The sequence below is a fragment of the Ahaetulla prasina genome, chromosome 2 (assembly GCF_028640845.1).
Source record: "Ahaetulla prasina isolate Xishuangbanna chromosome 2, ASM2864084v1, whole genome shotgun sequence".
Lineage (NCBI taxonomy): Eukaryota > Metazoa > Chordata > Lepidosauria > Squamata > Colubridae > Ahaetulla > Ahaetulla prasina.
Genome location: NC_080540.1, coordinates 92,809,974 through 92,837,532, shown reverse-complemented (window position 1 = coordinate 92,837,532; position 27,559 = coordinate 92,809,974). Strand labels below are relative to the sequence as shown.

Genomic DNA, 27,559 nt, shown 5'->3' with positions numbered 1-27,559 from the left:
AATGCTTTGATTTTTTTACAAGTCCACCATATATGATAATAAGTAGCATCATCACAATCACATCTCCAACATTTAGCTTGATGAAGCCCATAGTCATGTGATCAACATTCAAACACTTGGCAAACTGGCTCATATTTATGACGGTTGCAGCATCCTGAGGTCATTGATCACCTTTTATAACTTTCTGACAAGCAAAGTTAATGGAGAAGCCAGATTCACTTAACCCTGTTACTAACTTAACAACTGCAGTGATTCACTTAATAACTGTGACAAGAGGTCATAAACTGGGGCAAAACCATTTTAACAACTGCCTCACTTAGCAAGAAAAATTTTGGGCTCAATTGTAATCTTCACTAAGACAGTCACATAGCTCACTTATGGTATAGGGAAAAACATGTTATGAAAAAAAATGTATATATTCATTTGAGCAGTTCTTCTAGATTCCATCCTTATTCAGTTTAAATTACTTATTTAAAAAGTCATAGAATATGTACTAACAACTCCTAGAGGGCTAGCTATATTAGTGTTTTGCAACAACTGCAATAAAGAGCAATAAGGAATTATTCTTGTGCAAATATTTTAAACCATTAAAGTTACTCCAATACAATACTTTTAGCTTCCTATGGAAAGTAATCAACACCATCTAGATAACAATATATTAATTTTATCACATTAACAATACTAATTTTCTGTCATCAGGTCCAACTTTTGCTTCCTTTCCCCACAGGGAAATTCACCATCTTCACAATTCTTATCTTTGTAAAGACAGACACATCATGGCACCTGAATATTTTTTTTCAAGGCCTTCAATGCTACCCTCCCAAATTCAAGTTTGAAAGTATTTCTTTACTGCTTTACTGTTCATTGTTGATCCTAAAAGGCAGAAGCTACCTATCACTTCAGTATCTTTTTTGTTAATTCTATGCTGGTTGCTGTACTTCCTACAATTATTTTGCCCTACTTTATATTTAATATAGTCTCATTTTTTCACTCTGCTCCTTCACTTTCGTTATTAGAGATTACATTTGCATTTTCAGCTATCAGTACAGTACAGCCCAGGTTATAGATATTTCTACCTCCAATTTTAAAACTCATCTGCTTCCAATCCATACCCTCTCAATATATACTGAACATAAAGATTAAACAAGTGGGGAGACTATGCAGCTTGATTTCTTGTGGGGTCATCTGTTCTACTATATTCCACCACATGGATCATAACTTTCTATCCTTTATATAAGTTTTGCATGAGGAGAATAATATTATTCTCCTAAGCATTATTTTCCTAGCATGAGAAATTATTGTATTACTGGATATTATATGACATGTCTCCTTTCTTTGATATTAGTATGTAAATGAATCTCTTCCAATTTTATTGGTCACTGTGTCTTCTCCAGGTTTGCTGGTTAGAACCTTCACTAATTCTTCTGTTTCTTGCCATACTTTCATTTATTCATTTGTTTGTTTGTATTCTGCCATATTATTTTTACAAATAACTCAAGATGAAACACATATCCAACACACCTTCCTCCTCCTATTTTCCCCAAATAATCATCTCATGATGTGGTTTGAAGAAATGGAAGTTCTTCTTGAAAATGTTGATATAAATTCAAATTATACTACAGCAATTGGCTTCCTTCTTCCACTCTGATTTGGAACGTGCATATAAAGCCATCTGTGATCTGTTCCACAGTCAGCCAATGGCAACTTCTTCACTATTATAACTGAATTCTTCCATCTCCTTGTGCCCCTAATAAAGCAAATTTTATTTCTGTATACTCCATCAAGTGATGCCCATGAATACAGGCGTTGTTTGGTTGAAGACTACGTTCCAGTCCAACTAGTTTTCCTTCTTAGTATTTCCAACTTTTCATAATAAATTATGGAAATCTAGTGAAAACAAAATTATCTGCAACCACAAGCCCACCTTCAAGTTGTAATTAACATATTTAATATTAGCCTTTTAGTCATTTCTGAAAATACAAAGCAATTACAAAATTATAGCCAATCCAACATTCTTTCCTTCCACTAATGTATTTCTAAATGTTCATCCATTACACAATGGTCACCTTTAATCAGATTTTCTAAGTTCATTTTAAAAGCTTTATCTACAGTCCACAGTTCTTACACATAAGAAACGATGTAGGAACAAAAAATCATCAGCTTTATGCCAATGGTCCAATGTTCACACTTATTGTACAGGCTGAAAAGGTTGGAGTGATTTGTCTTAGATCAATCAATAAGAGCACCAGTACGATACTATGATTAAAATGGACTCAGAGACTCAGATTCAACTTCCAACCATGGGAACTGGGGAATCACATTCTGCTCAATGAATTTTATTAAGTTATCATTGTGGGGGGGAGGAACAAAGGAAGGAATACGAGACTATATCAAACTCCTGAAGGAAAGGAAATATAAATTTAAGAAATAAAAAAGCAAGAAGCAAATAATAGATAAAAATTCAAATTCTAATTGTAGCAAAATAGAGAAGGCACGTAGGCTTCTGCCATTCCTTCCAATTCTTTTACCAGAAGTGTAAAAGTGGTGTTACTAGAAGCATACTTTCTTCTGTGTAAAAAGTGATAGGCTGCCTGTGTGTTTTAGTCCCCTCCTCCTCTTGTTTATGGGTGTACTTGTCTATATGCACACACTGGGATTTTCAAGGCAGTAATTGTACCGTATATTATTCTCTGGGGTTTATGACCAGTGAAAAAGAGAGGGAAGTTGAAAATGAAAGAGTGGCAACATATGAGCAGCTACCTAGCTGAATTCCCTATAAGGATATATAGTTTAGTTCACTCTCTCACCCCCCATTTTGAACTTACCTTTCTTTTGCCATCCACCCACCCAAATCTGATTGGATCCAGTTCCTATACTGGGCTTGAAAAAAATGAAAAAGCCAAGTCTTCTTTCAACTACTTGACTCCTTGTTATTTCATGGACATATCTGTGGGTGTTGATATTACAATAATACAGAAATAGTCTAACATTGTCTTTGCATCGGATTTTAAAACTTCCAGTATAATTTCCTGCTACTCTCTCATCTACTGAGTTTTTCAAGATCTGGCACAAGACATTAGCATACTGTTTAATAGTTGGGCTGAAATTCTAAAATATGTAACAATTAGATATATAAAGTCAAATTGCTTAGTGTCAAGTACAACTTAGCAAAAAGCTTTAACAAACGATAGTATTTTTTAAAAATAATAATAATAAAAGTTTCCTTTAGATGGAAGATTAATGATTAAGATGAATTAGCTCAAATTTGCTTTAAAAATTTTATTCAAACAATAAAATAATTACAGATAATCAAAATTCCAGAAGACAAGAGTTACCAATAATATAGTCCAAAACCTGCAGTTTTAATTTTAACTCCACTGCATCCAAACATACATTTTAAAGATTAGTACTTCAGGTGGTAAAGTACTATTGAACATAGCATGATTTAAGGCAAAAAGAATGGAATTCATTTTATTCTAAAATTCTTATATTTTTTCATGTGGAAAAATCATATGAAATGTAATTGTCAAGGTTTCTATCATTATCATTCCCATACAAAACTCTAAAATTATCCTAGAATTTTGTCATTTCATTTTCAAACCAAATAATTTCATCACATTTATTTTTAATTTCATACTCAGTTAGAAGCTCCCTTTTTATCCTTTTCACCCACAATCCCATCATTTCTGCATGTTTTTTATCTTAGTAGTTCCTTGCCTGTTTCATTATATTCTCTGCAGATTTCCCTCCCTCTCTCTCTCTCTCTCTCTCTCTATATATATATATATATATATATATTATACATACATACACTGTATATACTGTATATGTGTATGTATATGTATACACACACAGTATATATTCCTACATTTTTGCAGAAATCAATCTCTTTTTTTGTATTTTTTTCCCTTACCGACAGCTTCTTCCAATACAATGTGGCATAATGGTTAAGGGATTAGACCACACAATTCTTAGCGAGGAAAGAGCCAGACTGATATCTTAAAAATAAACTGTAGGCTATTATGGAATACTTGGCCTGGTGATCAGTTATCTGGTGGCTAGCAGCACCACGCAGCACCGGAGTTGGCTCCTGAGGCTTAGAAACAGTGGAGATCCTGGTGGCATGTCTTTTGAGGGAAGTAGTAGCTGCAAAAACCAGGGCAGCAGCAGATCATTCATGGCAATAGCAGTATTTGATACCAATGGATTATTTTTTGAAAAACACTGGTGGATCACATAAGGCTGCCTGACATGCAATATACAGCCCATGTATAGCGTAAGTGTGGATTAGGCTATGAATGAAGAGATCAAAGTTCAATTCCAGCTTCAGCTATGAAAGCTGGGTGACTTTGGTCACTCTTCTTAGGTAAAGCTTCCTTACAGGGAGAAAAAAAAAGAAGGGAAAACTAGTACACTACTTTGGATTCCTAAAGCATTAGGGCTAAGAAAGCTGAGATAAAAATCCACCAAATGAATAAATAAATCATTCCACCAAGCATTTTTTATACTTCCTTTGATATAGCCTCATGTATTTCCATGGCATTTTGTGCATTCACTCTGTTCCATTCTGCTTCCATACCTCAATCCCAAGTATCACATTAAATTTATTCTGTTGGAAAATTAATCTATCTCTTATGATGTTTTTATGCACAATCCATACTTGCTCGCCCTGCAGTTGTTCTACTTCCTTTAATCTCCCTCACAAAATATTTACCATTCTCATATATTCCTGCATCAGTGAATGACTCATCTACATTCTACTAATTGCTGTGTTTTATTCTCATTCATTTATTCATAGCAAGTTAACTTTTTCCCCTAGATGTATTTTGAACTTCAATATTTAGAAAATTGGCGTTTTCCCCAAATTCATCCCTGGTTCTTTCATTATCATCATTCAATGGAGGATTATATGCAACTATCATCATCTTATAAATTTCTACATTCATGTACACACACAATTAATAGCAATTTATACTTTATATGCCATTCATTTTAGCTTCTTCATAACTAAATCTACACCTTCATTTCATATATGTGTTCAGTAACTCCACCCTATAAGATTAAACTATGTTCATTCTTATCACAAACACACAATATAATTATTTTCCTTGTCAATTCATGCTTTGCCATTTAGTTTTTTTGCATTCCAAGTTGAAATCTATATTTTATAGTTGTCTTTAGATAATCCCAGAAATGGGATCCCATCATAGTGCTGCTCTGAGGCTTTCATAGATGTAATATTCATCAGTTATAGAGAATAGATGAATACTAAGTTTCCAACCTAAGCCATAATCATGTGACATGCAGCATTTCCTACTAATGATTGGTAACAGCCAATTTTGGCAGCCAAAGGGTGCTTTACAGACTGTAAAGCATTTCTGACTGTTGTAAAGTATTGTATCGACCCCCATGATCACGGAAGATAGCCCAAAAAACATGGAGCCATCTGATAGAATCTGGACAGGCCATGCCAGAACTAAGGCAAAGCTCTTTAAGTGGGGAATGGCTGAGAGCCCACAATGTGATTGTTTCCCCAGAATAAACTATAACACATATAGTTCAAGAATGTCTCCTCAGGAAATTTCAAGGCAGCTGGGATGATCTCACTGCAGCTACAGCAGAAGCAGTTAGATAGTTGGCTTCCTTAGATATTGAATTATAACGTCTGTCCCACTGCAATTCTATGGCTTCATATTATGGTGGTTTTATTATGGTTTTACCTTGACATATTATTATATATATTATAGTATTAGCCACCTACCTTACACATGTTTGCTGATGCTTTAAACTAAATTTGTTATATCAGTGATTGTATGACCTCTGTAGATGCCATATACTGAATAAACAAACCCTCATGATCATGTAACCACATTTCAGACACTTGGCAAATGGTCTGTTGCAGCATCCATGGTTACATGACCACAATTTGTAACATTTTTGCCATTTTTTCTTAATGATAGTAGTGATTTGCTTTATACAGTTGCAGAAACAATTATAAAATCAAATTAGGACATAACAGTCCCAACTTGCAACCAAAATTCTGGGCACAATTGTGATCATAAATCAAGGCCTATCTGTAATAAATTTTCCTCTTCTATCACGAAAAATAGTAATTCAATGACTGAAAGGTCTCAGTATGCAATATTCAACTTTTTCAGAGGCTATGTCTAGCTCTCAAGTTGTACATTTCTGACGTAAAGTACAGAGGAATATAAAGAAAACAAGGAAAAAAGTGGACAAAATTGATGTAGGGAATAAGATTTCAAGAAAAAACTCTGAGCTCTGTTCTAAAGTGTATGATGAGGCATAGTGAATGGCATGCATATAACTTGATTTAGCTATCTTTTTTTAAATGCATCTTTATTTTTATAAATAACTCAAAGCAGCAAACAAAGCTTAATATTACTTCTTCCTGTTATTTTCCCCAGCAACCCCTGTGAGATGAGTTGGACTGGGAGTGTATCACTGCCTCAAAGTCACTCAGCTGATTTTCATGCTTAAGGTGAGACTAGAACTCATAGTCTCCTGGTTTTTAGCTGGGTGCCTTAACTGCCAAACCAAACTGGCTCTCTTACACAGGCCACTATACACACATGTGCACACACACAAAGCAAATAAAATAGACTGCTACATTTAAATTCTCACTCACAGCTTTTATGGCAATAATTCCTTTTCTTTTCTCCTGTCTTTAAGATTTTATGCTTGCTATTTCTTACTCCTTTTCTGTATTTTGCATCACGTTTACTCTGAAAGGGAACAGCATAAGTATATTTGTGTACAAGGTTTTTAATGATTTCCATACTAAGATTTTGTATTACACTGTTCCGTATGATTTAAAATCTCCTCTGCAAGGAAAAAATAAAGTTACTTGCCTTATCTAAACATTGTTATTTGCTATAATTTCAAAAGGTTTTACTTCTCACAGAACTACCCACTCCTCTGCCAGATTCCCTTGTATTCTGGGTTCTTCTCATTCTTCACAGTCAACAAACTGTTTAGATGTTTCCCATTCTCAAAAACCTTGTAATATAAGAGTAATAAAAAACACACTTGAAATAGGTTGTGTTTAATAATCTTCCTTATATTCTTCTAAAAATGATTTTTAAATATAATACCATTTCACTGTAACTCTTATTCTAGCATGTTTAACACTAATCACATACCCATCTGCACAGATGTACAATATTCAGATCTGAAGTAGAATGTTTCATATCTGGCCCTGTCATGTTCATTGTACCTGTCAGAGGCTCCTTAAAGAAGCTGCATCTAAGGAACTATTGGACATCTCAGATGCATCATTACTTTGAATTTAATGTGGTGCTTCACAATATACTCTTTTCATAAAGGACATTCATCTGCATTATTTGTATCAGTATATCAGATAAAGAATTCTTCAAGAAAAAAATAAGTTAGAGATCTTTGTTGCCAAGAATGATCTCTTCTAAAACTGAAGATGACAAAGAAAACACATTATAGAATTTCAAACTATATGAAGCAAGTTAATGGACACATTTTTTAAGCTATTGCAGAAGCTAAGCGATATTCTCTGCCCATCCACCCACCCACCCCCAAGACACTGAGTCCAGTGGTGACACAGACCAAGCATAAAATGCCCTTCTCACTATGTAGCAACTGAGGAAGGAAGAAGAGAGGGAGAAGATGAGCCACACAGCCACTACTTCTCTCTACTGCCATTAAAGCAACAGACCTCAACAATGCAAGGTCTCAGGAGAAAAGCAGGAGATCAGTGAGCAGGAACCACTGTGAAAGTGACGAGAGCTTCCAAGAACTCTCTTTTTACCACAAGCATCACCTATTCTGGTTATGCTTCCAGGCAATCTGTAGCAGAATAGCAGCTCTTTTCTCACTTGCTCCATCCTTCCTTCAGCATTGCTATCCTACTACATCTGTCTTGTCCAAGCAACAAGGTTTATTGGAAGAATGGGGCAAGGCAGCTGTCCAGCACTATTTGATCCCTCATCCGCTGTTATAAACAGTTAAGAAGCAATCAGTCCCTCTTACATTGACCAAAAGATATGAACCAAACATATAAAGTATTACTGAAGATGAACGCAAATACACTAGAACAATAATGTCACTAACTGTCCCCCCCCTAAGAAAACAAGACAATTTATATTTTAATATAATATAATGCTCAATGACTCATCTGATTTCAGTAGCATACAATGTTATTGTTTGTAACCCACCCAGAGTTGCCTTATCAGTGAGATAGGCAGCACATAAATTTAATAAGTAAATGAGTTTTTAGAAAAACATGCCATATCTTTCTATTATTTTGTTTGATAGATTTTAAAAAATACAAAACACATTTTATTCCCTATGTATATTACAAAATGTACTGCAGCTGAAGACATTGCCAATTCTTAAAACAAATAACTATCAGAAAATAACATAATTCAGGAACATTAGTCAGTACATCTTACATAACTCATAGTAACATGAGACACCTGATAGTGTTGGCTTCCCCAGTTTTTACTAATTTTGCAGTGTAATTCTATACAAGTCTATCTCAAAATAAACTTTGTTTGATGGTGTTTACTCCAGTGACTTACATTACAATAAACAGCCTACGTTGTATTACATTATTTTACTTCTGAATGGTAATTATCAACTCTTACCTTTATAAAAGAAATATATCTATCTCAAGAGTAACAAATCTTTACATATGTTATGTAATGTTTATGCTTCACACTAGGTACAATCAATATACATAGCAGAGCTGCCATAATTGTGGCAACAGTACAATTCGTTATCATTTCTTTAAAATGTTAAATGCAAAATACACATATGAAGATGGAGCGGTAGGAAACTGCTAATATAAATTCCATCACCCACATGCTTTTTAATGCAAGCCAAAAGCAAATCAAAAAAAATATTTCTTGCCTACTGTATTCTTTACTTGGCTCTATTAACAATTCTGAACTAACTGGCTTTTGAAGCTTCTTCTTTTCATCCTAAAGTATTACCCTATGCTACATTTTTCTTGGCAGTTGTCATGTTACCTCTTAAAAGTATGCTTGTATTGCTTTTTCATTTTAAGTCAGTTTATTTTTAAGGAAAAAATAACAAAGCTCACAATATTAAACCTATCTAATTTATTTTTATAACCCATTTTAAAAATTTCTTAATAATTAGTAATAATAAAGTGTCACACTATAATAAAAAGCTTGAGTTCATATACAGGATAAAATACCCATCCAGCAAAAAGAAAAGAAAAAGAAAGAAGAATCTCTTGTAGAATTTTGGGTAAGCACATGCAGTCCCCACTTCATGTGGCAGATAAGACTGCAGCAGGTACATGGTGTTATGCCAGTGGCTACTGCAGGAAACATTTCAAGGGCAGATGGCATTCTTGCATTTTTAAACATCTATGAACATGCACTTGGGAGCATGCCCAATATTATTCACATTAACTGATATCAGCATTGTTCATTTAAAAAAATGTTTAAGGCTGAATTCAGAGAAACAGTGTTACTTAAAATAGCTGCAGTATCAGCCTCTGTGTCCATTGCTCCTAGTATTTCTGAGCTTTGTTCTTAACAGTTGGGGTGAAAAAGCAGAATTATGTAATGAAAACAGCAATGGTTATTGTATTTCTATTTTCTGCTTGAGGCTGAGAAAGTACAAGCACCATGTGCTACGCTGCTGTACATCCCCATTATTTCCAGCTACCGCTCATGACATCTTACATCCCATATCCCTCTACTTTCTGCTGTGTTTTCCTAACAGGGACAGAGAATATAGACCTCTCTTTTCTATACGTCTTCCTGAATTATTGCTTTAAACATCTGAAAAGAGGACCAAACTTAATGATAGTATGATAGTTATAAGATCAAATTATCACTGCTCAGTAAAGAATAAATTAAGAACTCAGGCTAAGTTTTCTTTGTTAGATATAAATTTCACAATCTTGGGAAACCAGCTTCAAATCAGACTGTAAATAAATTTTGTGCATTTGCCTAGGATCCAGATCATCACAGAAACTTATGAGAGGCTCTGTTATATTCAAACCAAGATACCTAGAACATGCCATAACACTTTCCTGCAGATAATGATCAGTAATAGCAAAACATGAATGCTATTGCAGTCCTCCTTAATTAGTGCTTGATAAGTTCTCTTGGAACATGAAGAATCATAAAAAATATTATCTACACTGAACTTAATTGATCCTTACGAATTAATACTGTCTTCCAGCAGTGCTGATGTAACATTCAACTTGACTTCAATTAGTCATACAGGTCTATTTTGTCCTGAGAGAATTTTTCTGTGCTGCACCTGCTCTCTGTTTATGACACCTGATCCTGAATTACAGAAGTTAAACTGTTGGAGTCGGATGAGAGACATAGTAATAGAAATGTTTTGCGTTAATGTGGGAAATACCATTATTCCCTAGCCCAGGATCCTACTTCCAGAGAGCGAGAAAGGCGGAAGATGGAGCTAACCCTCTATCCCGTTTCCATCATCAGCAACCACACAACTGGAATGCCAAGAATCACATTCTCAACCGCTTTTGTTATTTGCTTTCTGTTAACCACAGATGCTGTCCCTCAAATGTTTCTGTTATTCTTAGCCCGTCCATGGCAACAGGAAGCCTTAAACAGGGCTGATCTTGCAAAGTAAGCACCGTTCCCCTCCCGGTAAGATCTCAGTAGTTATGGCTCCAACTTCTACCGAAGTCTCTAAATCGCCATCACGGTCCCACAGCAGAGCCGCCCCCTCCACGGGGAAAGGCTCCCTGCCGAAAGGGGCTTTCCGATCTCAATTTTGAGCAGCGAGCCTCCGAAGAGCCACGGAGCGTAACCGCCCCTTCCCCGCATCCCTTTTTTTTTCTTCTTCTCCTATTCTGCCCTCATCGTTTCAGCTCCCTCCGCCTCCGCCCCTGCTGCTGTGCCGCGCATGCGTGCCTCAATTCCCTCACCGTTGCCGGGTGACTCTCCCCTCGGCCCTCAGTTTCAGCAGCAGGTTTCTCCGGCTTTTTCCGTTCGAGGGCCCGGCTTGACTAGGTGCCGCTCGGCTCTTCAGGGCTGGTCCTCGAGCGGCGTCAGCCGAGGGTAACAAGCGTGAAGCTGCCGTCCCGGTCCCGGCCCCGCCCCTGGAGGCCAAATAAATGCACGGTCCCTGGCGCGCGACCGAGAAACCCTCGCTCCCCGTAGCGCGAGCTTCCCCGTTGACGGACTCGTCAACTGTAGTTAGCAAAATAGCAGCAAGCCAGCCGCCGCCTGGAGAAGGAAGTGACGCGTGAGCCTGATTGGCAGGGAACGCCAAAGCGCTCACGAGCCCTTCTTTCCCGCCCCTTTGGTTAGGAAGTGACGTTTTTTTTACCACCCCATCCCCCCACCCCAGTGAGAGAATCATAAAGGAGAGCCGTGACGGCTCGGGCGGGGCGTGGGTGGGTGTGGTCAAGGGAGGTGGAGGCGCCGAGGGCGGGGCGCGGAGTGGCTGTTGCGCTTTGGGGAGCCTCTCCTGCATTGACCGCCTTTAGTTGACGTCCCAAGGGTGGGGGAGGGGGGAAAACAATGGATGGTCTTGCTTGGTGTCAGTGATGAGGAAAGTGGCAGCTACTGAATTTCTGAGCTGTAACTGACGTTAGAAGAGTAAGGAAAACCAGTTCTTACTCATCATCACCTTTATACTTTCTGATCATTAATCCAGAATAATTATTTTTCTCTGATTCCCTCTCTGCAGTTGCTGAAGGAAACAAACAGACAAACAAACAACCCTGCCATCTTTTTGTATTGTGATTATGGTATGTGCTGTGAAGTTGGTTGTGGGCTCCTGGCAGGGGTGAAATCCAGCAGGTTCTGACAGGTTCTGGAGAACCAGTAGCAGAAATTTTGAGTAGTTCGGAGAACCGGCAAATGCCACCTCTGGCTGGCCCCAGAGTGGGGTGGGAATGGGGATTTTGCAGTATCCTTCCCCTGCCACACCCACCATGCCACGCCCACAGAACCGGTAATAAAATTTGGATTTCAACACTGGCTCCTGGACCACCTAGATTTTTGCCCATGAGAACCTGTCCCTAACCTGGTCCTTTTAACGGTGCACTCATCACCGTTGCAGTGAAGTCCATCGACTTTGCTGGTGGTGGCCCTCTTTCCTTCCGCTTTTCTCAGTCAAGCCTTTCCAATACAGTTTGCTAGCAGTTGTCTTAGCAGTTTTGATTTATTTCTACACTGCTTTGCTATCCAGAAGCATCTGGAGTGATTTTATAACAAAGTCAGGAGCATCTTAAATGAAACAATTTATTTGTAACACAAAGCCACTCCATTCTCTTGCTGTTTTATGTGGGTTAAAAAATGACCAATTGATTGCAGCATATATCCCACTCAAAGCCTTGTGGCATCACAGTAAAACATGATGAAAAGGGTTTTCATGATATTTTTAACTAGGACTCAAAAAATAATAGTCTGAATTCTGGAAAGCTGCTATCATTATAAACTAAAGTGAAGAAGATGGACCTGTAGTTTGTTATGGCATAACTGCTCTTTTTACTTCTGGCCCATCTCCATCCATTGGCAAACCTTAACCTAGAAAATTGGTGTGCTGGCAGTTCTATGTTGCCAGACAGCAAAAGATTTCCTCCACTAGGAATAACTTAATCCTGATCAGTCCGTCCATGCTTTCTGTTAAATTTCATTGTTAGTTAGTGAATAGTGTATAATAAATTATTTCATTGCTTTGATGTTGAAATAAATATTAGTATTTGATCATTCAATACAATACAATACAACTTTACATTTTTTTCAAATTCTAAGGAAAACTTTAAAAACAATTTGCATATTACAACTTTGAAACTGGGAACAGGCCTAATATTGATAAATTATGTATCATCAAATGGTGCAGGTTAAAATGGAACATGAGTTCATGGCTTGATTCAGCAGAGAGATGCACAGTAAGAAAAGAAATTTACTTAAATGTGTATATTGAAATCCATAATAATTGAAATCCAGCAATTATTTATTTCTTTACTTATTTATTTATTAAATCTATATGCCATCCCCTCACTATCCAGAGTTTGTGACGATTTTAAAAGTTCTGATGTACTGGCATTTGATTAATTTGTGAGTCCATCGCTCATCTGCAGGCTTTTACTGAGTGAATAAGTTATAGTCCAATAAAAGTCAAATATGTCTAATGAACCAGGAGAACTTTCACTTAATCTGCTTGCTGGGTTTATGTACTTCCTTTCTGCTGAGGCACTCTGGCCATTTGTAAGTTAATTAGTGAGTGCTATGCATTCAAAAGTATGTTAGCACAAGCAGAAGTCTAAGAACTGGAACAGCCACATCCTTTAGAAGGCTGACAGAGCTGTTTCGAAGGCTGCTCCCAGCTGAATGCACATCTCTGCACAGACAGCACATTCTGCCACAAAGGGCAGCTTTGTGGGCAGGCGCAGATAGTCGAGAACAGCCTGCTTAAAGCCTTCAAAAGACACAGCAGCTTTAATGCTTTGAGGATAGCGTGCTCACAGGCTTTGCAAAGCTCTCCCTTTGCTTTGTAAAATAAAACTGCAAAATTGTCACATGATTTAGCACTTTTCAGAGCCCAATGGCATGGCCTTTCTGACCTAGGATGCTTTTTCACTTCCACTGAGCACACGATCTTCTGACACATAAAGATAATTGTTGAGTGGGAATTTCAAGAGAATTTGCTCTGTTTGTTGCAATGAAAACAACAGAAATTTCTGGCAACGGTTAATTTTGTTATTAATGTTGGCCGTACTTCCTCTATTTCAGGTTGTTGGGTTTTTTTTGACATTACAGTTTCACTGTCCACCAACTATAATTGTTTGTGTGTGTATCTAACTCAGGATATGCATTCGTCTTCTTGACTGCACGAATCAAGAAGAGGGCCGTGAAAATATTTGCAGATCCCTCGCATCCTGGACATAAACTGTTTCAACTCCTACCCTCAAAACGACGCTATAGAGCACTGCACACCAGAACAACTAGACACAAGAACAGTTTTTTCCCGAAGGCCATCACTCTGCTAAACAAATAATTCCCTCAACACTGTCAGACTATTTACTGAATCTGCACTACTATTAATCGTTTCATAGTTCCCATCACCAATCTCTTTCCACTTATGACTGTATGACTATAACTTGTTGCTGGCAATCCTTATGATTTATATTGATATATTGATCATCAATTGTGTTGTAAATGTTGTACCTTGATGAACGTATCTTTTCTTTTATGTACACTGAGAGCATATGCACCAAGACAAATTCCTTGTGTGTCCAATCACACTTGGCCAATAAAATTCTATTCTATTCTATTCTATTCTATAAATTAACCTGGATATGTCTGAAATATTCAATTCTCTAGAATCCTCATAACATTAAAAAAATTGGTATGTTTCATGTACGTTTTATCAGGGAATGCTTGCCCAAATAATGCTCTACTGAATACACCCATTAAACAAATTATAAACACTAAAGGTTTGCATGAGAATATATAAATTGATTTCAGAAAAGCTAAGTGTATCAACTATTGTATACCTAATTAATTCTTACTACTAGGAAATTCCAAGGCTGTGGGCAACATTGGGAGATATACTGTATGTATGTATGTTTGTATGTATGTATCTGTGTATACATGTAATCCCTGGGTTACAACAGTTCCATTAGCGAATGTTTGAAGTTACGCGATAACCGCCCTCTAGCGTTTACAAACAAGTCCCGAATCACTAATCTTGCAACATCATGGCAATTGTTTGCCCTTATGAAGAATTGCAGAGGCTCTGCAACATTCGTCCTGCCTGTTGCCAGCCAAAATGGAGCTTCTGAGGGGCAGATCTGCCTATACATTGCCATGATGTCACCAGCACTCCTTATCTAAAATGATCTTAAATTTTAGCAATAAGAGATGAGAAAGTTGCAAGCTCTAGAAAATAATACCCATGTGATTAGCAGTTAGGAAGATTTGTTATTTAATTAACAAAGCTGTTCTGGAATCGTTTTGGCTAAAGAGGAAAATAAAACAAGAGGCTAAATAACTAGTCATACCGTATAATCCTAATTTTAAATTGTCCATTAATCTCACGAAACTATAATTTTGGGTTTTGTTTTTTTAATCTGACATGCCTTACTCTGCTTCTGTTTCTAAAATATTTAATTGTTTCATTCTTTTAAGCTACAAAGGGTTTTCTTGGCCACTGGTAGCTAAAGTTCAAATGCAATAAGTATGTGGTGCTAATCACGTTCCTGTTTGTACAGCCTTAAAAAAGGGTGCCTCGGATAGGCTAGATGAGTTGAGGGTGGGGTGGCCTTTGATACGTCTTGAAGAGGACTGGCAGAGATAAACAGCCACCTGCATTAGGGCTTCCGCAGCAAGACAAAGGCGCTACAGTTTTAACTCAAGCAAATCCAGATTGCTAGTGGCAAGCCCAGGAACTGAAGGACAGAGGTCAGCAACATGGAGCAATAAGAGCCACGTGCTGCCTCTTCCACACACTCGTGATTCATTGTCTTCGTGGCTGGGAACTTGTTTCTGTTTCCAAGATGAGATATTTATCCTGGCAATAAAGCAGAACAAATGACACAGAGGGAATAAGAGCCTTCCTTGCAAGATGATCACCTTGTTCTGTTTTCTTAGGCTTCATACAAAAATCTGAAATGATCTGACATTTCTAGCACTTGGCTGTATCCAGCAGATATAAAGACCTTTTATGCACCATAGGAATTGAGCAATACAATTTCTGTATTAATTTATTCTGAATTCTGAATTCTAAACTCTCAAGCTTTTGTTTACTAAGAATAGAACATGTACGACTGTGGTTCGAATGTGTGTTGCTCCAAAGTAACGCTAATATGACTATAAACTATTTCTATCAGCTTATTGACTTAAAGTGATTGCTTTGATAAGGCAAAATGCTTGCTTTACTTAGGCCTCATTGTTTGGTTTCAAAGACCAGTCTCCTACTTTTTCCCTGAAGAAAAACGTAATTCTTTGTCACTTTTACACATACCATCGATAACACCTATAAAAAGAACACTTTCTTATTATTCACCGTCTTCTGATTACACTAGAGGTTGTATATATCATGGAACAAATACTACTACAGTCAAGAGAATTAAGCACAATATTCTGCAGAACCACTGAAATGGCAGTACTATTTTTTTTTTTTAAAAAAATCTGTATTGTAAGTTTGTAACTCTGTTTTTTAGCTGAACAGATATATTAGCCTAGATTTAAAATATGTTGCATCTTCAGATCACTGCTCTCAATGGCTTGATGATCACTCTTTTCTAGAAATACCATATCTAGACTGAAAATTTCTCTTTCTCTTTGCTGTCATCTAATTATCATATGGATTTCTGCAGTCCAAGTATGGTATGCCCAGTCTTGGAAAAGTTCTGCCTATTCTTGGTTCTGCAAGCTGACACTATTCTCTATTTATTTTCAGTGCAATCTGATGATTAACAATAAGAGTACACAGTGATGGGATTCAGCCAGTTCGCACCACTTCGGGAGAACCGGTTGTTAACTTTCTGAGCAGTTTGCTGAACTGGTTGTTGGAAGAAATCATTAGAGCAGAGAACCGGTTGTTAAATTATTTGAATCCCACCACTGAGTGTACATAATATACTAGATTACCATGATGGCGAACCTATGGCACGCATGCCAAAGATGGTACACAGAGCCCTCTCTGCGGACACGCGAGCCGTCGCCCCAGCTCAGCTCCCCCATGCTTGCCCATGCGCCTCCCACAGGCCAGCTGGTTTTCAGGTCTCTGCTGCGCATGCGGTGGGTGGTGCGCATGCGGGAGATGCATGTGCATGCAGGAGGGTGGGGTGTATGCGGGGGGAGGTGGCATGCATGGGGGGCAGGGGCAGTGCAGAGGGTGCAATGCGCCCCACCATGGCCTGTTTTTGGGCCCAAGAAGCTGCAGGGAGGCCTGCTGGCCAAAAACGGGGTAGAGGGGTTGCATGCACATGCACAGGGGAGGAGCGTGGGGAGGTCGCATACGCATGTGCAAGGGGCCTGGGGGAGTGTGGGTGGGGATTGTGCGCATGCACAGAGGGACACATTGCATTATGGGTGCCAGCGCGCACTTTCAACACATGAGAAAAAGGTTAGCCATCACTGACCCAGGTGGTTGAATTGTCAGAAGTCAGATGCTTTACTTCCAGTTGCTGTTGGCAAGCATCAGATCTATTCAAAATAATATCCTAAGCTGATAGATCAGGGTTGTCAAACTCACTTTGTCACATCGGCATCACATGACATATCAGGACTTTTCCCCCCTTTGCTAAACCAGACGTGGCCGTGGCCAATGTGTCACGCATCCAGCCCATGGGTTGAGAGTTTGACAGCCCAGTGATAGATGATCATGTAGATTCGGCATGTATTATTCAAACCTGGTTAAATAGTTAGATCTTGCCCTGTCAGAAGCCTGCCCTTCTGGTGTGGAGTAATTTCAACTTTCACACCCTCAAGTCAAGATCTCATGTCATTTCTGAGTTCACAGTTTCTACAGTGACTATGGATTTGACACAAGTAACCACATGAAATTACAAGGGTGTGCATCAATTGGATTAGGTCTTCCCTTGGAGTAAACCTGGTCATGTGAACTGGTTATGGAGGACATTAACATTTATCCCTGAGCAAGGATAGGAGGAGGATAGTGTACACTGTGGTGAGCTCCTAAACCAAAGGCTAAATTAAAGAAAGAAAGAAAGAAAACTTGATTAGATTATATGCCTAAAATTGAGTCCAAGAGTGAGTTGGATGTTAACAAGTTTTAGAGATGCTATTTGTCTTCCAAATAAATAAATATTTTCTCCTACATAAGAACATAAATATGCAGGCCCGGGATAGAAAGAAGCAGCATATGGTAAACATTAAGGTCAACAATAACAAATTATTTAAATATATTTAAACTCAGAAAATGTGGTAGGGAGGCCATGTGATGTGCTCAAGGAAGAGACGTGGATTGCAGGGGCAATCAGGTGAAAAAGACAATGCCTGTATCAGACATGGATATTCTCTACATATTCTGTCATTTTTATTTCGATCAACTATAGCTTTTTCAATTTAATTCTTTTATAGTTGAGTATATAAATGCTTGTGATCAATTTGTTCATAAATTCGCTGGTTAGAGAAGCAAGTGAAGCACAGGCGCGAACACATATTGCCATCTTCCTACAGCACTGGGTGTGACAGTGTATTTGCATCCTTGCTCACTGCCCTCTTAGCATAAAGAGGAATCCAGCTTTCTCATGTATACATAAAAGACACCCTTATTTCTGATCAGTGCCTAGGCTAATTCCAGGAAATTGAAAGGGAACATTTTACTTCAGCCGAGGTATGTGCATCCTTCTTTCTGCCTGCCACATATTGGCCTCAAACATTTTTGCACGTTGCAGAATTAATAAAAATAGGCTCAGCAAATAGGGGGGTGGAAAAGGGGGAAAATAGAATATTGATTTTCTTTTGAGGTTTTCATTTTTCAGGTTGGATCTTCCCCTTTTGTCCCTGGTGCACCCAGCTACGTGGAGCGTGCTTTGTGAAATAATAAATTGATATTCGCTGAACCACCCTTGCTGCAAGCTTATCAATATTAATTGAGGTGGGCTGAGATGGGGAGGAGGGATCAGTGTGTGACCTTTCCCAACCCATGCTGGCTCAGATAGTCAAAACGTAGCTGAGGAGGAAGGAGCAGAACAGGTAACGGCATGTGGTTTTATTAGCTTTCCTGCCCTAATCATATAAAAGCAGTAAATGTGTCTAGCTTTTACAGTACGTACGAAAGGCAGCCTTTATTGATAAACTTTAGGGTAAATTCATTCTGGTTGAACTGGAATTAGATTCTCTGTTTCTACGGGAGAAAATCAGAAGCTTAAATATGATCCACTAGGGAAAGATTTAATGCTGGGGTGTTTGTTTAATCAGAAATATTCTGCATGGGGTGTGATGAATGGAAACAAAAATACGAAAGAACAAAGCAATCTTACAAATCTTCCATTCTATTGTTAAGAGCAGTTGTGCACCGTAGCTCTTCTGGACATTTATTTTTGTGGCTTTGTTCTACTAAAGGAAACTCAATTGTCTGTTAAACAATGTCCTTGAAGGATCTGGGAAATGATCCCCAAGTGTTAGAGGCTATTTTAAAAACAACAACAACGAAGCAGGCTTCTGTGCATCCATCCAGAGTCAGCTTTTCATTAAATTGTTTTCAGAGCATTTGTTAATTTCACAAGGAATATTTTATTCAGAAACAAATTTAAATCCTTTTATTTCCCTTTGTTGTTATTTTCATGTTTAAATAATTTTTAAACTCTTATGTCTTCAGAAGTAGAACATTTACTTTATATATTATTGGATTTCACATAAAGTATGATCCAGAAGTATTTTAAAGTGTGTGTGTGTGTGTGTGTGTGTGTGTGTGTGTGCCTACAGCATGCAATGTAGCATGGTTAACAAAGCCATGGGTGTGTTTCTTCCTTCTTTGTCAGGGTTCATCATGTCTGACAAACCAGATTTTGCAGAAATTGAAACGTTTGATAAGACCAAACTGAAAAAAACTGAAACCAGAGAAAAAAATCCATTACCTACCAAGGAAAGTAAGTGATTTCTTTGTACAATTAGTTAATCGGTGTGTATGATAGATAAATTGCCAGTGACCTGCTGGACCGCAATTTCCTTGGAAACTGTTCATACAGATGTATGATCAGGCAGGTCCTGTTGAAATGAATGAATTTATTCCTCAAATACCTACATAGAGCGTTCCTGTTTTCCTAGCACTTTCAAAAAAATGACTGCATGAAATGTTGGCTTCTTCCAGTACAAATTATGACTTTCAAGCTAATTGAACCAGTCAGTGCCAAGCAAGATAATAATTTAATCTGCACTTTGAACTATTTATTTCATGTGACTTTCCTAAGGCATTGTGACTGGAATTTCATATCCAAAATCTCACGTAACACATGCCAAAGGGAGCATAGAAACCGTTTCAGCAACATGCCCGCACAAAGGATTTTATATCTATTTAAAGATTTGACAGGTTCTTTCTGGAAAAAACAGTTATGCTACAAAAGTAGCCTACAAAAGCTGTGGTTATAATGAATTTAAAAGTTTTAAGGACATTCAAAAATATTTTTTAAAAACCGATAAATGCACAACATCATGACAATAGTATTCGATCAATTGAAAAATTACTTAGTGCTGCCCTCTGCTGGTTGATAGTTAAATCCACCATATAATATTGCTTCACGAGGCTTTCATCTACAGTGTTCGATCTGCAGCAAGGCTTATTATCTTTCTTGCAAAAATAACAATTTAACATGGTAAATAGAAAAATCTTAAAGCATCCATTTTGCCATTCTCAATCTGAAGTGTTTCCTGGAGCAAGAACATTACATCACAGATCTTCTGACCTGCTAGTCTAAATGCTTTTCCTATGAATGGAATATTTTCCTTTATTGGGTATAATATAAATGGGTCAGTTAATATCTCTTACCTATATTTCAATAAATGATACAGCATGTAGCTATATTCTTGCAAAGGAGAGAATAAAGAAAAGGTTAGTTCCTCAGATTATTTCAGAGACAGATTCAGATACTCAGATAAAGGTATTCCTCAACAACCGCCCCGTTCAGCGACTGTGTAAAGTTACAACGGTCCTGAAAAGGTAACCTTATGACTAGTCCTCAAACTGTGGTTACATGATTAACATTTGCGAGTTTCACAGCCAGCTTCCAACAAATAAAATCAACAGGGAAGCTGGCACTAAAATCACCAGTTGCAGTCTCATGATGTCTCAATTAATGACTGCATCACTTAGAATTGCTGTGGTCATTCAGTGAAGACTAACTGGCTCCTTTGCATGTGGAAAACGTAAAATGATCTCTAGCTGAGAAAGCATTGCAATCACCAGACTATCTCCTAATCCTTGAACCATAACTTTGCAAGACACAGAAGAAACATATTTCTACGATCCTGTAAACCAAAACCGTTGGGTTGTAGAAGTCTGTGTCTTTTTTCAGCCTCTCCTTCTGTTTGCAACACGCCCTTTTTCTTGCCCAGGGTAAGGAAAGAGAAGACATGGGCTATCATCTCGCAGCCTCTTTCTGGCTTCAGGAGCTTTAGTTCTGAGTAAATCTCGTGTTTGAACAAGATTTGTGATAAAATACCAAACACAGAAAGCAAATACAATATATGTGTTGCTTTACTTTATTAGTATTTTACCTGCCACGATTTTACAGAGAAAAGTTGCTGGTATAAATTAGAGCCTTCTCTACCTCTTTTGGGAGCACTTGATCCTGTGCATTGACTAGGAATCATGGAATTCTTTTGCTGTCTTCTGTTACACCTCCTTTCAGGGGCAATACTAGACATCAAACCCCCCCCCCTTTGTTTATGCATTCCGAGAATTGCATTCAGTGGTGAATTCCAAATTTGTTTACTACGGTTCTGTGGGCGTGGCTTGGTAGGTGTGGTGTGGCTTGATGGACGTGGTTTGGTAGGCGTGGCAGGGGAAGGATACTGCAAAACCCCCACTCCCATCCAACTCCAGGGGAAGGATATTGCAAAATCCCCATTCAGACCCCACTCTGGGGCCAGCCAGAGGTGGCATTTGCCAGTTTTCCAAACTGATCAAAATTTCTGCTACCAGTTCTCCAGAACCTGTCAGAACCTGCTGGATTTCACCCCTAATTGCATTCCATGTTGAATATCCGTTAACAGAAAAGGTATCTCTGGTGGAAGGGTTTCCTCCTTCTCTCCTATAAATCCTTCCCCCAAACTCTGCATTTAATTTAGAGATTTATGGGACACTCAGAGCAATTTGGGGCGGAGGAGGTAAATAGGCAGAAAGAAGCAATTTTGTTGTACGGGCTTAAGTCCTTTCATGTGATGTTGGACTGAACTCCTGAATTTTTTTAAACACTGGGTCTGTTCTAAAAATAAATAATAGTTTACAGAGTTAGCAGTCTGATCTCTGGGACTATAATTTGCTATTTGTTAATAGAAAGAAGTAATATTAAAAAATGTCTTCTCAAGCACAGCAGGTGTTTGATACAAGAGAAAGGATTCTGGCACTTTCTAATCTTTTTAAAATGTCCAGTTGTTGGGCCAGTAACCAATACGAGAGAGCAACTAGTTTTCATACCAAGCATCAGTTGACTTTGGGCCCATAAAGGAGGAGATAAAGGTCAATAAAGATATGCAGTTGATGAAACTTTGTCATTTATTTTTTAGTGTTAATAATACCCTGCACCATCTGTAGAATAACACTAGACCAATGTTGTTGTTGATGATGAAGATGTTTATCCTCCCATACTTCCAAAAAGCTAAGAGTGACATCTAGCCTTCCATTTATTCTAACGAAGCAGAGTGTGGAGTTAAATTATCTTCATTCCTCTAAGTCTCAGCAGATGGCACCACCTAACCAATCTTGGCTGATCTAGAAAGCTAAGTAGTTTTAGTATTGATTAGTTTTTAAAGGGGGAGCAGAGAGGAAGTGGAGGGCTTTAGCTGAGACTGGGAAGTCACTTTCCTGGGAGAAGGCAATAACCATCCAGTTCTGCATCATGCCAAGAAAGCTGCAAGAATGTTTTTAGTGTAAAACCCCACAGGGCTGAATTCACTTCGAAGTCAACTTTCCTCCCATTCTAAATTCAAACTGCTCATTAAGATTCTGTAATGGGTAGTCCTTGACTTACAACCACAATTGAACTCAAAGTTTATATTGTAAATGAGCCATTTGTTAAGTGAGCTTTGCCCCATTTTACGACATTTCTTGCAACAGTTGTTAAATGAATCACTGCAGTTGTTAAGTTAGTAATACAGTTGTTAAATGAATCTGGCTTCCCCATTGACTTTGCTTGTCAGAAAGTTGCAAAAGCTGATGATGTAGACCCAGGACACTGCATCCATCATAAATAGGAACCAATCGCAAAGCTTACCAATTTTGATTGGATGACCATGGGGATGCTGCAATGATCGCGTGAAAAACTGTCATAAGTCACTTTTCTCAGTGCTGTTCTAACTTCAAACTGTCACTAAGCAAACAGTTGTAAGTCAAGGACTACCTGTACTGCAGTATCTCTTCAGTGTAAGATTGGGAAAGGTAGGCCTTAAAATTATTTTGCCAAACCAGGGATGCTATTCAGCAGATTCTGACAGGTTCTGGAGAACCGGTAGCAGAAATTTTAAGTAGTTCAGAGAACCGGCAAATACCACCTCTGGCTGGCCCCAGAGTGGGGAGGGAATGGGGATTTTGCAGTATCCTTCCCCTGGAGTGGGGAGGGAATGGAGATTTTGCAATATCCTTCCCCCAGGAGTGGGGAGGGAATGGGGATTTTGCAGTATCCTGCCCCTGGAGTGGGGAGGGAATGGAGATTTTGCAACATCTTTCCGCTGGAGTGGGGAGGGAATGGAGATTTTGCAGTATCCTTCCCCTGCCATGCACACCATGCCACACCCACCAAGCCATGCCACGCCCGCCGAACCGGTAGTTAAAAAAATGTCAATTCCACCACTGTGCCAGGCACATAGTGAGCTATGGCAGGGTGGGGGTGGGGGACAATCCTGGGTCTGTGGAATGGCATCAGTCTGCAGCATGCCAGAAACCAGCTCAGACAAGTGAAGCCCCATCCACAGGATGCAGGCAACACACAAAACCACACCCTCTTTGGGCCACGGAAAAACTTATCTCCACGGAACAGGTCCCTGGTGCCCAAAAGATTGGGGGCCACTGAACAATGAGATTCTGTAACTCTTTAATTTAGGAAAGAGGCCTAAATTGCAGGATATCTGTATTGGGCTGCTTGAGGTCCTGCCCTGGACTGCCTAGTCCCCAGGAAATTTTGCCTGATTCTAATTGCCAAGACAGTTTCCCACTATTTTGAGATGATAAATACAGATTGGAGTAGATTGGAGTAAAATTTCATAAAGCAGTTGTTGGAAAGCCAAACACACTTACAAATTAAGACAAATATACATGTCCCCAGGATCCTGCCACATTCATTCTTTCCTGTGCTGAAACTTATGGGGGAAAAAATCGAATCGAATCCTGGCCCTGTGCATGTGTGACATCCATCCTATATGTTATTTCCCCCAATGCAAAATTTCCTCCTAATGTTAAAGACAGAGGTGGTATTCAGCAGGTTCTGACCAGTTCTGGAGAACCGGTAGCGGAAATTTTGAGTAGTTCGGATAACCGGTAAATACCACCTCTGACTTGCCCCACCCCCATCTACTCTCTGCTTCCCGAGTCCCAGCTAATCAGGAGGAAATAGGGTTTTGCAGTAACCTCCTCCTGGATGGGGAGGGAATGGAGATTTTACAGTACCCTTTCCCTGCCACGTCCATCAAGCCACGCCCACCAAGCCACGCCCAGAGAACCAGTAGTTTAAAAATGTGAATCCCACCACTGGTTAAAGATCACCATATAGGCAATAGATCAGAAGGTTTCATCAGTTTGTTGTCTCCCTAATTAAATATTCAATTGACTGTGATACTCCTGAATATTCTATTTCTGTTCAACTGATCACAATTATTTTCTCAAACTTCAGAAATCTCACTTCCAGCGCTGGTGAACCACTTGATAAAACAAATAGTGCAAAATTGGTTGATCTGCAACAGTGGTTTTGTTAATCTTTCATAGTTGCTAAAGCATTTTCTTTGCACAAATTCGTAACAGTGAAGACCTGTTTAATTGTGTAATTTTTTTTAAAAAAATTCTGTACAAATGTCAAAGGTTGAGAAATTATGTTTATCTTCTTCTTTTCTGTTTCTTTCTTTCTTTTTCCAGCTATTGAACAGGAAAAGCAAAACAAAAATACACCTTGAAGTTGAATCAGCAAATATGGCTAACATCTCCTGCTATGGGGTTTTACGTTCTACATTTTAAAAATCTGTTATTAGTTGATGTATTCTGCTTTTTCAGAAATAGCACTTTTTTTACTTCCCTCCCTCCTGTATTAAAACAGCAATCTGTTTTAAAGCAATCAAAATACCATTTATAATTTTCCAAAGACACTCCATATTGTGTATCTAATATATATGTGAATTTGCCAAAAATGTATCCTTTTGTTGTTTGTCAACAGAAACTATTATTTTCATATACTATCTTATATGGAACCCCACAATAAATCAGTTTCTGATGTGTTGCCCTTGTTTAAAATTATATTTTCTAATTCAAAAAGGCTGCGCGTCATGATCAAAAAGTCTGTCTGTAAACATCCTTAATACTAAGATTTAATTTCGGACCGCAATTAAATATATTTTTGTCCGTAACAGGTATGGGGCGGGCACATAACAAAATGTTTGAAGATTATCTGGATAATGTTACAACAGATTATTCTTTTCCAATTTATTTCAGAATTGAAGTTATGAATGCTCCCCATGATCAAATACATATTTCATCCTGGTACGAAAATGTTCCATAAGAGGTTACATACTAATTTATCATACAGGAGCATATTTACGATTGGAAACCTTGGAAATAGCAATAGCACTTAGAACATAGACTTATATACTGCTTCACAGTACTTTTATAGCTCTCTCTAAGCGGTTTACAGAATCAGCATATTGCCCCCAACAATCTGGGTCCTCATTTTACCGACCTCAGAAGGATGGAAGGCTGAGTCAACCTTGAGCCTTGAGAATTGAACTGCCAAACTGCAGCTAGCAGTCAGCTGAAATAGCCTGCAATGCTGCACTCTAAACACTGTACCACCTTGACTCTTTTTTTATTAACCCATGTAATCTTCAGATAAAGGGTCACAGGTTTGAATCTTAATTCATATGTCTTTCTGATAAAAAAATGAAATTGGTATTTATGAATATTGGTATTCATTGGTATCTAATGACCCATCCATTTTTGTTTCTTGGACTGCTGTCCCTGCATCTGATGAGCATGATATTGGGGGATTCTGAACAGACAAAAACTACCCTTTCCATCTCAAAGTTAGTCAATGGAGCTATTAGAGCTAGGTGATTATACATTCAAATAATTTGTTATTATTATAATAAATAATATTAGTACAAGACAATTAGCTTCAAAAGCTAAGGCAATTTGGTAGACAACAGAGCTATAAAAGAAGCAGTGTGTTTGTGAATTATTATTATTACTAGGAAATACCAATAGGTCATAAACTCTTCTGCTTCCTATTCACTTAGATTTCTTCTAAGGACTACTTTGGGAAACTAAAGGGGAAGGACTAGATAACTGTTTCAGCTGATCCACCCAGACTGTTCCTTCTTTTTCTCTAAGAATAAGGATTAACTGTCCTAATCTAAAATATATTTGGGGTGAGGGAAGAACTTGAATTTGCAGTGTGACTTGTTTTTCACTAGAGGGTACTTTTCCATCATTGTACTGCATCTGGTTAAGATGTCAACATGTATGAGAAGCATCTGGTTCATGGAAACCAAGATTCCCCCCCCCTTCTTTTTATTTTTCTCTTTCTCTTTCTCTTTCTCTTTCTTTTTCTCTTTCTCTCAGTCCTGGGAATTAGTTCTGGAAAGCCCATTTCTGAAAAATGCTGCCAAGAAAACCACAGGGTGCAGTCTCCTGTAGTCAAAAATGACTTGAAGGCAAAACGTTTAAGTTTAACTGGAGAAACTGGAAACAGAAATATGTTCAGAAAAAAGTTAATATTTATTTCCATAGTAAATAGGACAATTGAACTCATCTGGTAGCTAAGAATGTGTCCGGCAGGATGTGACCTTTCAATAAACACAAAATACGACTTGAATTTAAAATCCTCCATTTAAAAAATTATGGATACAGTTAAGGAAAAGAACTTTTGTATAAAATAAATAACATGAATGTTTCAATCAAAAACTTTGTTTTCAATACATAGAGATGAGATTTCAAGGTTACTGTCCTCTGGTTAAAATGCAAGGGTCGGGGTTAGCATGCATGTAGATTCTCCCTTCTAGTGCAGAAAATATGCAGTTAATGGTGTTGAAACATTTACATCATATCAGAAAAAAAGTTGTTGAATAATAAATATAAGAAATATATATGTATCTAATGGATCTAGTGAAATAATCAAAGTAACGTCTGAAGAATAGGATAATTATGGTTATAGTATCAAAAATAAGAAACATTACTGTTTTATTAAAAAATGCTTTCACAAAATTGCCTTTATGTTTCTTTTTAAGGCACATTTTATGTTATTTAACTCTGCTATAGTACTATTAACATCCTCTTTGGAGTTGCTGCTTTAAAGATGTCAGGTAGTTGGCTTTTGAGAGACAGTTTTAAGTTAGAAAATGCCACATACAATATGTTTAGATACAGAAAAATACAAAGTAGACCAATTTTTAGTTATCAATACTACATAGACCATTTTTAAGAAATCGAGTTCAAAAGTTTTATTCCGGAGTATGCTTGAAAAATGAGTCCAAGAACCCGAACGCTACACCACTTACCTTTATAGTCTATGTATGGCTCAGGCCCACAGAGGCTACAAGATACAAATTACTGCATGTTTATCTCTTTGTAAAATTATTTCTTTCCATTAAATCCAGCAAATAAGATCAACAAGCAAAGAGAATGAGTTGTTTTGAGAAGTAAAAGT

General features: G+C 38.0%; 2 protein-coding genes and 1 long non-coding RNA gene across 5 annotated transcripts in view; 2 read left to right on the top strand and 1 right to left on the bottom strand.

Annotated features, from left to right (window-relative positions):
* Positions 1–11,278, bottom strand: part of FAM13B (family with sequence similarity 13 member B) — a 66,437-nt gene extending 55,159 nt beyond the window's left edge. For 2 of the 3 annotated variants that reach the window (XM_058168859.1, XM_058168858.1), the window contains exon 1: positions 10,940–11,278. The gene's annotated coding sequence lies outside the window, so the exon portion shown is untranslated. The remainder of the gene's footprint in view (positions 1–10,939) is intronic. The other variant, XM_058168856.1, reaches the window with a different exon arrangement.
* A 247-nt stretch (positions 11,279–11,525) lies between these two features.
* LOC131191088 (uncharacterized) lies at positions 11,526–14,409 on the top strand. Its single transcript, XR_009153418.1, has 3 exons — positions 11,526–11,615; positions 11,707–11,767; positions 13,832–14,409. It is a non-coding gene; the product is annotated as an uncharacterized LOC131191088 (long non-coding RNA).
* Positions 14,410–18,555: 4,146 nt separating this feature from the next.
* LOC131192022 (thymosin beta-12-like) lies at positions 18,556–24,996 on the top strand. The gene is made up of 3 exons (XM_058170771.1): positions 18,556–18,692; positions 19,481–19,588; positions 24,781–24,996. Exons 2-3 carry the CDS (start codon positions 19,489–19,491, stop codon positions 24,816–24,818), a joined length of 138 nt encoding a protein of 45 aa, XP_058026754.1. The 5' UTR covers positions 18,556–18,692; positions 19,481–19,488; the 3' UTR covers positions 24,819–24,996.
* The last annotated feature ends 2,563 nt before the right edge of the window (positions 24,997–27,559 follow it).